Source organism: Ursus maritimus, unplaced genomic scaffold (assembly GCF_017311325.1).
Source record: "Ursus maritimus isolate PB19 unplaced genomic scaffold, ASM1731132v1 scaffold_6, whole genome shotgun sequence".
In the NCBI taxonomy this organism is placed as follows: Eukaryota; Metazoa; Chordata; class Mammalia; order Carnivora; family Ursidae; genus Ursus; species Ursus maritimus.
This window is the reverse complement of record NW_024426774.1, coordinates 50,360,488-50,374,558: the sequence shown is the minus strand read 5'-3', so window position 1 is coordinate 50,374,558 and position 14,071 is coordinate 50,360,488. Positions and strand designations below refer to the sequence as shown.

Sequence of the window (14,071 nt, the reverse complement as noted above, 5' to 3'; positions counted from 1 at the left end):
CTCCGCACGCTCTCCGCCAAAACATCCATCCACGCTCAGGTTCCAAGTAATCAGAAGCATCAGCTGAGACTCCAAACAACCAGTTCCTTTTCAGACTGTCCCTGCGAAGGTCGGGAAGGAGGGGAGGGATCTTGGTTTTCTAGATTTGCTGATTTGCCTGGAACTGCCTTCAACTAATTTAAGAAAAATTAGAGAGGAAAGCAGCACTGGCGGAAACATGCAAATTAAAGACGCATGTGGCACTGATGAGTGCTATTTAGTAATCTAGCAGAAAGTGAGGTGGGAGGCAGAAGTTGTAGTCAATGATCAGAACGAATGGCTTTTTTTTTTTTTAAACAAAAAAATGGTACCCTGCCTTCTTTTTCTCCGCTTTTTTTTTTTCAACTGCTTATATCTTGGAACTCTATGAGCCAGCTTTTACATACTGATCAATTTTTTTAGGTTTACACATCTTTCTCTCAAGGAAGGAAACAAAGATCAGGTTCAACCCTTAGGCAAAAAGGAAAAATAACATGATGAATACATGCAGTCTTCATGGGCAAGTGCAGTATGGGGGGCAGGGCAACTTTCAAAGGTGCCCTTAAATTTGCACACCAGCATTTCTTGCCTCTAATTTTCACCGAACAACCTAAGACCACCTTGAGATCCTAGGAGTCCTCCAGAAAACCCAATTTAAACAAGTTCTCGGATATTCCATATAATCTCTCCTTCAAGAAAAGTCCCAAAACTGGGAAAGGGGACTAGAGTGACCACAGTTAGGTGACATTTCAAATCCTCGATCCTCCCACACTCTAATAATCCTGACCCAAGTACGTACTAACCGTGGGCCTTGTGTACTTCCCTTCCCTCCTCTGTAAAACGGGGATGATAATACCTTCTTCGTCATGTGGGGTGAAAATTAAACGAATCCATGTGAAGCACTTCGAATGCCTGGTACAGAATAAGTGCTCAAATAGCATTAGCTATTATGATTACTACTGCTAGAATTTGCAAAACACACTATAAGGGCACCCGCAAACGGGAGGCTTCTGAGGTACTGGTCATGTTCTGTTGCTTTAAAAAAAAAAAAACACCTAAAATCAGAACAACCGTCAATACAAAAAACCTAGAAGGGTTTTGGGAAAAGGGCGGGGCGGGGGGACGGGTGGAAGCCGCCCAGAATCATGCCACCTGTTGGTGAGTTTCAGGTGAGGGTACAGCTCAGAGCACTGGATTCCACTAATGGCCCGGTTCTCCCCGTTCTCAATCAGCATTTCATGGGCAGGATTACAGGCGCTCCGTGAGCCCCCTGAAACTGAACACGAACTGGGTGAGGCTGTGGCTCTGGACATTTTGGGGGGGGGGGGTTCCACAGCTCTTCTCAGGCTCCAACAAATTCTCCAGGTAGGAGTAACTTGCTTTACAGGGTTAAACTCGGGGGATATCGACTGAGGAATTCATTTCACGGAAGCTGCACCAATAAACCTGGACACCTGGGCTGTTAACCGGCGATCTCAGCACCCCAGAGGCCCGGCGCTGAGAGGGGCGAGAGCCGGCCGGCCAGCGCACTGCGCCGCACCCCTTACCACTTACATGCAGACCTGTGAACTTCACCGCGGAAAAACTCAAGGGCTCCACAGACAAGACCGAGGTTTGCCGGGTTTAACTTCCCCTCCCTTCCCCCATCTCTCGTTCCCTTCCAAGAACAAACTCAAAGGAAACTGGCAAAGCTCCGTCTAGGGTTTCACTCCTGCCCTCGGCAACCACTTCTCCCAGGGAAATTAATTAAAAGAACAATTAATCCGCGCAAAAATCCAAAACATACCCCAAAGCTCGAGAGCTCCTAAAGTTAGAAGATTGAGGGCGCCTCTGCTGATTGTGACCATCTGCCCGTCACTGCTAGGCAGGGGGTACGACCGGGACGCAGGCAAGGTCCCGCCATAGGGTCTGACGCCGGCCGCGCTCTCCGCTTCTACGCTTCCCGCCGCCCGTGTAGACGGGCTAGGTTGGAGACAGCCAGGTATGCAGGTAGGTGTGAGCAAGTGTAGGAACACACAGCCGCGGCGGATTAAAGTTCAAGCCCGTTCACACACCGCTTCCCCTTCCCCGGCCGGCGTTCTCACGCACGGGCGGCCACTCCCCGGGGAAAGCCCGGGCGCTCGACGGTCCCCCTCTTCGGAATGGGCTCCTCAAATCCCTAGTAAGCCCTCGTGACTCCCCTTGCCCCCCAGCCTCCAACCCCTGAAAAGCATGAGCCTCCCTCGACTCTCCCAGGCGGGCGCAGAAAGCCCCCGGGAAAGAGAAATGGAGGGGGGCCAGGGGAAAGCGGGGTGTCGCCGAGGGCAGGTGGCTCGGGGCGCGCAGCAGGCAGCGTACGTACCCAGCGCGAACAAGGCGAGCTGTCCAGCCGAGGGGACCATCTTACGGGCGGCGGGCAGCAGGCGCTCCAGCCTCCTGCCCTACCTGCTGTGCCCGAGTGGCGAAGCGGCGCCGCGCTGCGGGGGAAAAAGGCGCCGGCGAGGCAAGGCCAGCCCCCGGCGCGGGCGGGCGGAGGCAGGACCGAGCGCTCTCTGCTGCACTCACCCTGCTGCGCGGCCGGCCGGGCGGAAATGGGAAGGCGGTTACCGTCACCTCTCCGCCACTCGGCGACCGGCCCACGGCGGACCACCCTCCCGCCCAGATGGGGGTGCCCCCCTACGGCCACAGGCGGTGGGGGTGTGGGGCTGGGGGCGGGGACGCCGCGCGCACCGTGCAGGGCGCGGGCGCCGGGCGGGGCGGGGCGAGCGGGGAATCTCGGAGCCCCGCCGCGCGAGCCCGGCACCCAGGCGGACTGGAAGGCAGGAAGCGCCCGACTTCAGACACCACCCTCAGACCAGCGGCGCGGTGCGGCCGCCGCGGAGCTCCGGCGTCCGGGCGCGGTGGTCGCTTCCAGGCTCTGCGCGGGGGAGCGGAGCCGCGCGGGCGTCCGGCACCTGCGCGGACGGCCGCTGCGGGGGGCTCTCCCGGCAGGGACTGGGGACGCGGGCCGGAACGGGACCGGCGAGCTTTGCCCGCCGCCTGCCAACACTTGGCCCATGGAGAGGGCTCCCCAGAATCAAGAGAATTTGTTAAACCAGGTTTCCCACCCGCACCCCCATCCCGGTAGAGAATTCTCGATTCTAGGGATGCCGGCCTCCAGGGCACATTGTTAAGATCAGCGGGCTTTCATGTATCTGGCCTGGGATTAATAATGAAGACCTCTCAGGGTACCTGGGTATCCCCCATTAGTACCACCCCAGTCCACTCCACCCCACCCTGCCACAGGCAGCTGAGGCCAAGAACAGGGTAGCATGCAGCAAGGGGACCAAAGAGAGGGATGTATGGGCGGGAGCCACCTAGGTGGCTCTGTCAGGATTTATGGCTTGGACCTGGCCCCTGGTGCTGGAATTTGGGCAAGTGGAGGGAGGGGACAGAGGGAAGGCATTCTGGGTAGAGAATGGAAGACCCATAGGTTTCTTGGGGACCATCCCCAAGTTCCCTGAGGATGGTCCATCGGGGACAGTATGCCCCCAAGAAGCAGTGACCCATCTTATTCTCCAGATGCCCCAAGGTGAGGGACTAGATCTCTTCTCTTGACCCTCCAGCCTGGCTGCTGCTTAGGGGAGACCCACACTCCTTGGGTGGATGGGTGGATGGTCAGGAGGGGGGGTGGGGAATCTCTTGCTGCTTTCTTGGCCTAAAACTCAGACCCTCAGGGTTGACTTTTGTTAAGTTTTTTCATATGAGCTGAGGGGCCTCGTTTGGAAAAGGAGGCATCAGGCCTTTGGCCTCAGCATTCGGCAGGAAACACCAGTGTAGAAAGGGATTTTGTAAACAGCCTAAATTTACTCTGAGAAACCATTCCTTTCAATACATTTGTCAGAGGATACTTTGCTGTTCTTTCAACCCTTAATAATCTGCAGTGAGGGTTGTGTGGTAAGTCCTGGAGTACATCCTTTCCTGTGTCCGCACCATGCCTGCACAGGGTAAACACACACACTCTCTTTAGTAAGTGGTCCCTGACTCCCTTCAGGGCCCACCTCCTTCAGGCTGGTGTTGACCGGTTCTGGTGGCTCTTCTGTCTCCTTCCTAGACTAGCCTGCCTTGGTTACAGGAGGGAAGAAATCAGTTTTCAATGCCCTTCTCCTGTTCTCCAGGACCCCCAGCTAGGACTGGAGAATGGACCCGTCACCTTGTTCCCCGCGACGAGGCACACGGCAAGTTCACCATGGCTGAGAGCTAGCTGCCCAGGCGGGCAAGAGTCAGCTTCAGCAGTCTCCCCTTCTCTGCCCACTGCCCACACACAAAGTCGTGGGTGGGGGGAAGTAGCAGCAGAATTAAACCAATGAGCTTGTCCCCTTTAGGACTGTAACATCTTTTTAACCAAGAGATAATTTGATATCTTGTAAACTAAAGAGTACTCCAATCAAAGTGCATCGAATGCTTTGAAATCCTTAATTCTCCGCCAACATGTTCAAGAGCCCGTCCACGTCTATGGTTTTATAAACCTCATAAAACTCATTCGTGTCAAACAGATAATCAGCATTTTCTTACAAAACGTGTACAACATTTTTTTAAGTAAACTGAATTGAGATAATTTTTGAACATTTATTCATAGAGCTGAGAGGAAACCTAATACCCTAAAATGCGAACACTCTGCCTTGGGTATCTTCCATGTCTCATTCAATCCTCACAACAACCTTGTGAGATAGATTCCGTCTTCCTTTTATTTGAAAATAATTGAGATCTAGAGAATTTAGTGAATACCCAGAGTCGCAAAGCCTACAAGTGGCAGAGCCCAATTCTGAAAGCAAAATGAGCTGGTTTCTAGGCTGATGTGTTGGCTTCTCTGCCCAGCTGCCTCAGTTTCCACATTTTTAGTAAGGATAACACTGAACTCACTGGTTCGATGTGAGGACTAGACACAAGAATCTATCTGTATGCTTAGCACAGTATCTGTTATCAAAACTTAGAGCTACTGTTGAAAGAAAATCTCTCTCAGTGGACATACCTTGCCCCTCTCTCAATTTCCTCGCGTTATCCTTATTTAATTATTTCCCTATCGCTTTCTTTGCTCATGCCTGCCACGTGTGTGTATGTGTGAGTGTGCCTTCCTATGGGGATAGTTTCACAGGTTCCTCAGGAGCTATGAATTTAGTTTCTCAGCCTGTGGTGTAAGAGCAATGGGGGGGGGGGAATTACAGGATGCAATTTAAAGTCAAGAAATCATTTTTCCTAAAGGATGGCGTGATGTTTTTGTATTTTAGCAGTATGGAATACCGTTGCTCTCTGAGCTGAGTGAAGTTCTAGCATTCTTCGCCTATAGGCATGGCAGCTGTCTCGCCAGGCCACCGAAGGTCCTGTTTCTGTGTGCCTGTGGTGCCTGATGAATGTGTGGCCTTCCCACTAGGAATACGCCTGGGCTGCCTTTGCACACACTCGCTTCAGCTGGCCTTGAGCTCAAGGACAGTCCCTTCTGTCCTACGCCAATGACAGCCTCTCCTCCCTGTGCAAACAAGAGAACTAGGTTATGCTCTACTCAGAGGCTGGTAGAACCCCACTGTCAGTTTTTCCTTTCCTTTCCTCTACATACTTATTATAGAGCATATGTTTATAGAGTCCCCTTCTTCACTGTAATCAGCCTCCCCCTCTTTCCTGATTCATCTGGGAAGTGATTGTGGGCCCACAAGCGCCAGAGTCTTCCCTGAATGATTCAAGCCAGCTGAGCTTACTGTTGAGCTTGGCAATCACCCAAGATATTAGTGAGTAAATGGCGCGGACATTCTTAGGGAGGAGGCACGGCTGTGGGCCCCAGCACTGACGGGATGGCAATCCCTGCAGACAAGCTTCCAGGGCAATGACCAGAGTTGGCTTCAGGTGGCTGTGGGAACTTCCTCGGTGGCAGCAGCAGACGGGGTGCTCAGAGGATGCCTGGAAAGCAAAATGAGCTGGTTTCTAGGCTGATGTGTTGGCTTCTCTCCCCAGCTGCCTCAGTTTCCACATTTTTAGTAAGGATAATACTGAACAGGCACCAGGAAAGGGTGCCTGGCCCAATAGGATGGCAACGGTCGGATGTCATTTGTGTGTGTGTATGTGAGAGAGAGAGAGAAAGGTTTTATAAAGAACTCTGGGGAACTGTGTTTAGACAGAGTGAGGAGACCTTACTGTGTCAAGGGATTTAGGAACAGAAATCTAATCCAATGTAAGGTATTGTCCGAGTATTAGCCCCCTCTGCTACCGCAGGTATTAGTCTATTCCTTAGCTCTAGTCAAAAGAAAAATAGGAAACCTGTGCTGAATCAATTTTTACAGTTTTCATCAACAAAATGGGCGGCATATGAAGCCGTGAGATGCATTTGCTTCGTCCCTAGGCCACCTGGGTGATTCTCACGGCCAATGTTGTCCGAAGACTGGTTTGACCTTCTGCTTAACAAGTCTACCTTTGGAATGCACACTGAAGTTGTGTATTAAGCTTGACTCCTCCCTCCCCAAGGAATATCCCAGCATGGCCCTAATGCCCAGTAGTGAAGTCTGGAGGTTGATGGGTCCATGGGGTTCCAGGCAGTTCCAAGACATCACGGCGCTGGTCAGTGTCTAAGACTCAGAGTTACCAGCTGGCTGTTAGGACTAAAGACATCATTTTCTCATGCAGCTCGTGAACTGCCTAGATGACCAGGCTGCAGTAGAGATACCTAGAGGATTCAGCCCAGCTGACGTCAAACCATCAAGCACGTTTGGAGGCAGAAGGGCTGTGTCTTCAATCCTGTCTTTGTTGCTGTCCCCCCAGCAGCCACACCTTTCTGAGAAGATTGCTCCCAGAGTTCTTAGGAGTGTGGAGGGGAAAGTCCAAAACGGAAAGCCTAGAAATCCTTAGGCAAGTAAAACGAACAAGGTTGGAGGAAATACTGTAGTGATGATCCAGAGAGGCAACAGGGAGATGGGAAAAAGAAAGCAGAAGGAACAGAGGAAGGAGGAATTAAAGGGAAGGAGTTACAACGGAGACTCAGTGATTTGTTTTTCAATGATGGCTCAATCTGCCTGACAAACTCAAGAACTTCTCCCCAAGCTCAGAGGAAAGGACACAAGAAATTATAAGAGATAAGATTTGGGACCGAGAAAGACAAAGCAAGATATTAAAAATCTTTTTCATAGGGCGCGCAGCAAGCGAGCAGAGAGCTGGTAGAGGAGAACCGTTCTCGTACCCTGGATGGGAGGGGTTAGTGATGACAGGAGGGGCTATACCTCTCATAGGTCTGTAAGGTGGAGCGGACTTTGTCTAAAGAGCCTACGAAAGGTGCAAGGACAGACTTCCATTCGGTGACATTTAAACCCTCACACTGAACTTCTCATCCTGCCTTTCTTCCCAACTCCCATTGAAACAGCCAAAGGAAAATAATGATAGGGGAAAATCTGTCATTGTTCAAAACTGAACAAGGATTACACCCACATACCAGACATTTCAAGGAATTTCTGTGAGACTTAATGCAGATGAAACCAGTTTGAGAGAAGGGTTTGACAACCTTCAATTCCCCTCACAGATGAGAACTGCCTCTCCAGGGAGGGACCCCCACCAGAACCCAGTAATGCTCCCAAAGTTGGATGTAACAAGGGCTGTGGGCAAAATTAATCCCAGGAAAGTCGGGAGGGGCAATCTCCTTCCTCTTGAAGCGTCCAGGAAGTGCCCAGGTACGGGGCTGCATGCAGGGCAGGGGCCCACTGGGGGGCTCACATTTGATGCCTGACATAAAAGAACATTGCTACAGGGGCAGTGGTGAGGACAGCCAAAGACTCCCAGCTAGCTTGATGTGGTTACATGCAGGGGAAAGAAACTCTTTAATATGAAGGCAACTGCTCTTTTGAAAGTCTCCACAGACAACTGGCTCTTAGTTGTCTTCTTTCATCCGTTCATTCCATGACAAGCCTGTTATGTTTGAGGCACTGAGTTAGGCACTAGGGATTCAACAATGGACAAGTAAAGTGTTCTCTGCTTTACGAAGCCACTGAGAAGAATTCAGCTTACCTCAGGGAAAAAAAAAATCATCTTTGTATTTGCTATGTCGATGCCAAAGACAACAAAGCAATATGCATGGGATTTTGAGGGGGAAATGATTGTGACACAAATTTCTGTTTCTTACCAAGATATCTTAGACAAGCAGCTCTAAAAACATAAACCATTCAGACACCACCCAACTGAGAAAATAAAAAAAATGACCCCACAGAAAGTGTTCCAGCAAAGCAAATAAACTCAATAATGCAAGAGAAATAGTATAAAAGAAACGGCAGAGAATGATGAAAGCAGAACTTAGCGAGCCTAATGCCTGATGTTTAATACACTGTGGCACGCACGGTTGGATACCAGGAGGATGCGCATTTTCCTTCCCTTCCTACTAACAGAATCCCAATTTTGTGTGATTGACAGCATGCCCTGACGCAGAGGATGAAGCAAGACAATTCATTGCCCATTGTCGATGTCTGGCCTACGGCTGGGTCTGTGACTAAGCTCTGACCAATGAAATGTCAGAGACGGGGCGCCTGGGTGGCTCAGTGGGTTAAGTGCCTGACTCTTGATTTCAGCTCAGATTATGATCTCAGGGTCGTGAGATCGAGCCCCACGTCAGGCTCTGTGGTAGGCGTGAAGCCTGCTTAAGATGCTCTCTCCCTCTTGCTCTGCCCCAACCCCCCCAAAAAAAGAAATGTCAGGGAAAGTTTCCTGTCAGGCTTCTTGGGGAGGAATTGCTTCCTGATAAAGACAGACAGTGAGGTGGCCTGACCTCTCTTCCTGCCTTGAAGATGGTTGTTTAGGGATGAAGTATCTGGACTATGACATCCATCTTGTGACCACAAGGAGAAGGCCAAGAGAATCTGAGAGATGCCCACATAGCACCTTGACATGGAAGAGCTGCTGAATCAAGCTGGACCTGCCTCCCACCTCCCTCCTTTCTGGACCATATAATTAAATGCCCTTAATGTCTGAGCCACAGTTATGGAGTCAGATATGTGAAGTTGAAGGTATGGTTGGAAATTTAATAAATCTATTGAAGATCATTCTTTTCTTTAAAAAATTTTTATTTCTTTATTGGAGAGGGGGCAGAAAGAGTCTCATGCAGACTCCGTGCTGAGCCCAACGCGGGGCTCAATTTCACGACCCTGAGATCATGACCTGAGCCAAAATCAAGAGTCGGGGGCTCAACCAACCATGCCCCTCAGGCTCCCCTCAAAGATAATTCTTGAAAGAAAACATATATGCATTGGTTAGGAGTTGGGATTAAGTCAAAATAATCATCTAAATCTAAAGGCGCAGGTTATTATAGAAATGGGAGGACAGGGTGGTATAGGAGAAGGGGAAATAAAAATGTGCTTATCTTGTCCTTTTTCATTGAAGAGCTACTGTAAACTTCCTCTTGGATAGATACATAAATTCATTTAGAAAAGGTAACTAGTAATAGAATAAAAATAGAATGTGTGGCATCCAAATTTCTAGAGGAGAAAAGGGAGAAGAGGTAGAGAGAGGAGAAAGGCTGAGTTAGCAAGAAATGTGGAAGCCAGAAGTCATATATATGATCAGATGGTAGAAGTAAGCATACATGTGTCTGTGTTCCCATTAAACATTAAGAGTTTTAACTCACCTTTTAAAAGACAAAATCCAACTAGAGGCTTTTAAGAAACGTACTCAACGTTGATTAAAAAAGCAAAAACAATTGCCCTATAAATGCAAATCAAAAGAAGTCCGATGAAGTAATATCATTACGAGAAAATGAAAATTGTAGCAAAAAAAAAAAGGAATTAATCTCTAAACAGGATTATTTTGGTCAAAACGATTAGAAATATGAGGAGAACTACAAGGACAAATTCTAATCCATTTGTGTGGCAGACTGTCACATAAATGGCCCCCCACTGAAGCATATTTCCCGTTACTCACAGTCTTGGATAGTCCCCTCCCAGACTGAATCTGGGTTTGGCCATGTGTCTTGCTTGGTTCAGTGGGACTTTAGTAAACAGGATGGTACAAGTAGAGATTTAGAAACACTCTTGTGCATTACAGCTTGCTCTCCTGGAATGTTTCTGCCACCATGGGTAGGAGCGCAAGCTCGTCCGCTAGAGGATGGGAAGGCACATGGAGCAGAAACAAGCTACTGTTCCTTAACCCACCCCCATCTGGCCCACCAGTTGAATTCAGCTGTAAGAGGGAAACCAGCCAACTCACAGAATCAGGAAAACTAATAAAATGTCTTTGTTTTCAACCATAAATTTTGGGGTGGTCTGTTATGCAGCCAGAGATAATGGATATGCTTTATGAAACCTGAACATTTCTTTCTGTCCCAGGCACCTCAAAAGGGTAAAAATGAGGTGAGGTCATGATGAATTGAATAATTTATCCAATACAATGAATTTAATATCTACAGATCAAGATTTTCTATTCTGCAAATATAAATACATTCCTGTTAAATATTCTCAAAAGATATTTAAGAATCGATTGTATGCTGACCCCCAAATGAAACCTTAGTAAATTCCAAGAAGAGAAAACTGTTTAGGCTACAGTCATTAACTGTAATACAATTAAAGTAGAACTTAATAACAAAAGGACAATTCACATACGATCACTTGGAAATGAAATTTTTTTCCTAAATTACTCTTGGATCCAAGAGAAAATTAAAATTATGTTACAAAGTAAGTGATGAAACAAAATCAAAACGTGTGGGATTCAGCCAAAGCTATGCAAAGAAAAATTTGCAGCCACAAATTTTCTTTTATTATTAAGAAATAATAAACTAAATGAAGTAACAATTTAAAATAGAAATTAAAAAAAGAAAAGTCTAAGGAAGACAGAAATACAGGGTCACAATTAAAGCACAAATTAATTAGGAAAACCAAAAATCAGAGAATGCAAGAGCATTTTTGAGGGAAAACAGTAAAAGCATGGCAAGACTAGTCATGAAGAGCGAAGAGGAAAAAACGTACAGTGTTGAGAATGAGAAGTGGGATAGAACATATGCAGAAAAGGTTTCTTGATTATAAGAATAGAGTATAACTCAATGAATTTGAAAAATCTCATTAAAATGATTCACTTTACTAGGAAGATATAAGTGCCAAATTGACTTAAGAAGTAGAAACTTGAAAAGACTAATAATCAGGAAAGAAAGGGAAAAGTTGTTAAATAATTACTTCATGAAAGGTGCCTGTTCACAGTTATAAACTGTATTTCTCTTAGCTGGATTGGGACGCTTTCCATCCTCTTTTATGTTCTGGACCATTTTAAACAGCAAGGACATTAACTTCCTCGAGGGCTAAAAGAAATATAGTAACTTTTTCTTTCTTTCTTTCTTTCTTTCTTTCTTTCTTTCTTTCTTTCTTTCCTTCCTTCCTTCCTTCCTTCCTTTTTCTCTCTCTCCCTTCCTTCCTCCCTCCCTCTTTCTTTTTTCTTTCTTTCTTTTTCTTTCTTTCTTTCTTTCTTTCTTTCTTTCTTTCTTTCTTTCTTTCTTTCTTTCTTTCTTTTTCTTTCTTTCTCTCAATATTTTATTTATGTGTTTGAGAGAGAGAGAGAGCAAGAGAGTGCAAGCAGGGGGAGCAGCAGAGGGAAAGAGAGAAGCAGGCTCCTCATTGAGCAGGGAACCTGTCTCGGGGCTCAATCCCAGGACCTGGGATCATGACCTGAGCCAAAGACAGACACTTAACAACTGAGCCACCCAGGTGCCTCTTTCTTTCTTTTTCTTTCTTTCTTTCTTTCTTTCTTTCTTTCTTTCTTTCTTTCTTTCTTTCCTTTCTTTTCTTTTCTTTCTTTCTTTCTTTCTTTCTAAAAAGATTTATTTATTTATTTTAGAGAGAACGGGGGGGCAAGGGCCGAGGGAGAGGGAGAGACAGTCTTAACCTGACTCGGTGCTGAGCACAGAGCCCGATGTGGGACTTGATTTAAAGACCTTGATATCAGGACCTGAACTGAAACCAAGAGTCAGGTGCTTAACCGACTGTACCACCCAGGCACCCCGCCCCCCAAAATCAGTCTTTCAAACTAAAGTAACCCTGATAGCTCAGACTAACAAAAGTAGTAAAAATAAACAAGGGGTGGGGGGACAAACTAAAGGCCAATCTGACTTAAGAGCACAGATGAAAAAAGGTAAATAAAATGCTAGCAAGTCAAATCCAAAACATTATTTAAAACAATTTGCTATGACCAGAGCGTCTAAGCATCCAATTCTTTGATTTCAGCTCAGGTCTTGATCTCAGGGTTGTGAGTTCAAGCCCTGTGTTGGGCTCCAGGCTGGGCTTGGTGCCTACTTAAAAACAATTTACTATGATCAAGTAGCATTTGTTCTGGTAATTCAGGTATTATTTTATCAGTGTGAATAATTACATTTTAAACTGATACATGATGGACATAGAACATATTAATTTTGACTGTAATGCTGCAATATTTGTATATAATGCAAAATGATCACCACAATAAGTCTAGTTAACATACATCCCACATATCATTACACATTTTTCCACATTTTAAAATCAAAGATAAAATACAATTGTAGTTGTGGGAAAAGTTCTTAGTTAACTAGAAACGGGCTGCTTCATTAGCATAAGGAATACCTGTGTCAAATGGGCACTGATAAAATCCTTCATTTGAAACATTAGAAGCATTCCTATTAGCAGGCAGGAAGCAAACAAGGATACTGATTAACATTCTCCATTCGGTTTGATCTGGTGGTGAAGAACTTCAAGGGTTTGGGTTCTCATTAACTTCCCCATTCTTTCTGCACTGGTTGCACTCATTCCTTCACCATCCCACAGATCTGTTACGCTCTTGGTCCCGCCCGCCCCAGGCTTATATTCTGTATTACTGACTTGTCTCTCTCTGTCCCCCCAGTTTATACTGTTGTGCATTATTTTATCTTCATAATATGTTCTTACATGTATTTTAAACCACACACACATGAGGGTACCCAAACTGCCCTATAGAAAAGTTTAACAAATTAAACTCCTTGTTGTGTGGTAGGCCCCTTCCTATATTAGGTATTTTTCCCCAAGCCAAGTTAATATAAATTGTTGGTTTTGGGGTCACACATATACACTGGAGAATCTGATGAAAACGACAAAGGGTCTTTCCCACGCTCCCCAGACAGCTCTGTCTATAACTATATTCATACCTACATCTAGCTACATTCATATACCAAATTGTGCATATTATTACATGCATTTACGGGCTCTCTGTGACGCTTGTGCATGGACCCCGGGTTAAGAACAGCTGAAATAAAAATTCATCTACATTTATTCCACCACCTTGTATACTTAATTCTTTTTTTTTTAAGATTTTATTTATTTATTCGACAGAGAGAGAGACAGCCAGCGAGAGAGGGAACACAAGCAGGGGGAGTGGGAGAGGAAGAAGCAGGCTCATAGCGGAGGAGCCTGATGTGGGGCTCGATCCCGTAACGCCAGGATCACGCCCTGAGCCGAAGGCAGATGCTTAACCGCTGTGCCACCCAGGCGCCCCTTTATACTTAATTCTTGAATCCAATTGACATATTTTGGGGGATTCTTTACAATACCAGCCTAACAGATGTCCATATGATCCAAATGTCGTCCCTTCCCCTTAAGTATGTTAATATATGTGCGTAGAGAAACAGAGGCTATAGAGATAACAACACGTCTAACCCTTATGGCTGGGTGGTTAAATGGAGTGATTCTTTGTCTGTTCTCTGCACCGATTTAAACAGTCCACAATGAACAAACTGATTTCTTTCAGAGAGGAAGGCAGTGAGGCAGTTTGGTGGGATTCGGGGTGGCTGAGAAAGAGCCACGAGAGGGTTTCTTTTTTCTTGTCACGGTAGAGACGATCACGGGGTCGGGAGAGATGAAGTTTGAACGCCAACTGTTTGCACTGCTGCACCAGCAGCAGCAGGAATCGGGCCCCCTCTCTCCCTCGGGACACAGGGCCTCAGTGTGTGCTGGGTCTGTGATGGGTCCATACCGCGCTCCCCGAACAAGGGCCCTGTGTCTGCCACCGTCCGACACAAAGGACAGAGGTCCCCTGTTTACTTTGGATTAGAAACGTTCAAATGAAGGACAGCAAAAACATTTGAGTTTTC

The 14,071-nt window shown here is 46.7% G+C and overlaps 1 protein-coding gene across 4 annotated transcripts in view; it reads right to left on the bottom strand.

Annotated features, from left to right (window-relative positions):
• The window catches only part of TGFA (transforming growth factor alpha), a 101,789-nt gene extending 99,123 nt beyond the window's left edge, over nt 1-2,666 (bottom strand). For 2 of the 4 annotated variants that reach the window (XM_040623333.1, XM_040623334.1), the window contains exon 1: nt 1,805-2,335. In XM_040623333.1, the coding sequence (XP_040479267.1) occupies nt 1,805-1,865 (61 nt within the window). In that variant the 5' untranslated portion in view covers nt 1,866-2,335. Of the gene's footprint in view, nt 1-1,804; nt 2,336-2,359 lie in introns of those variants that run through there. The other 2 variants (XM_040623335.1, XM_040623336.1) reach the window with 2 other exon arrangements.
• Between the last annotated feature and the right edge of the window lie 11,405 nt (nt 2,667-14,071).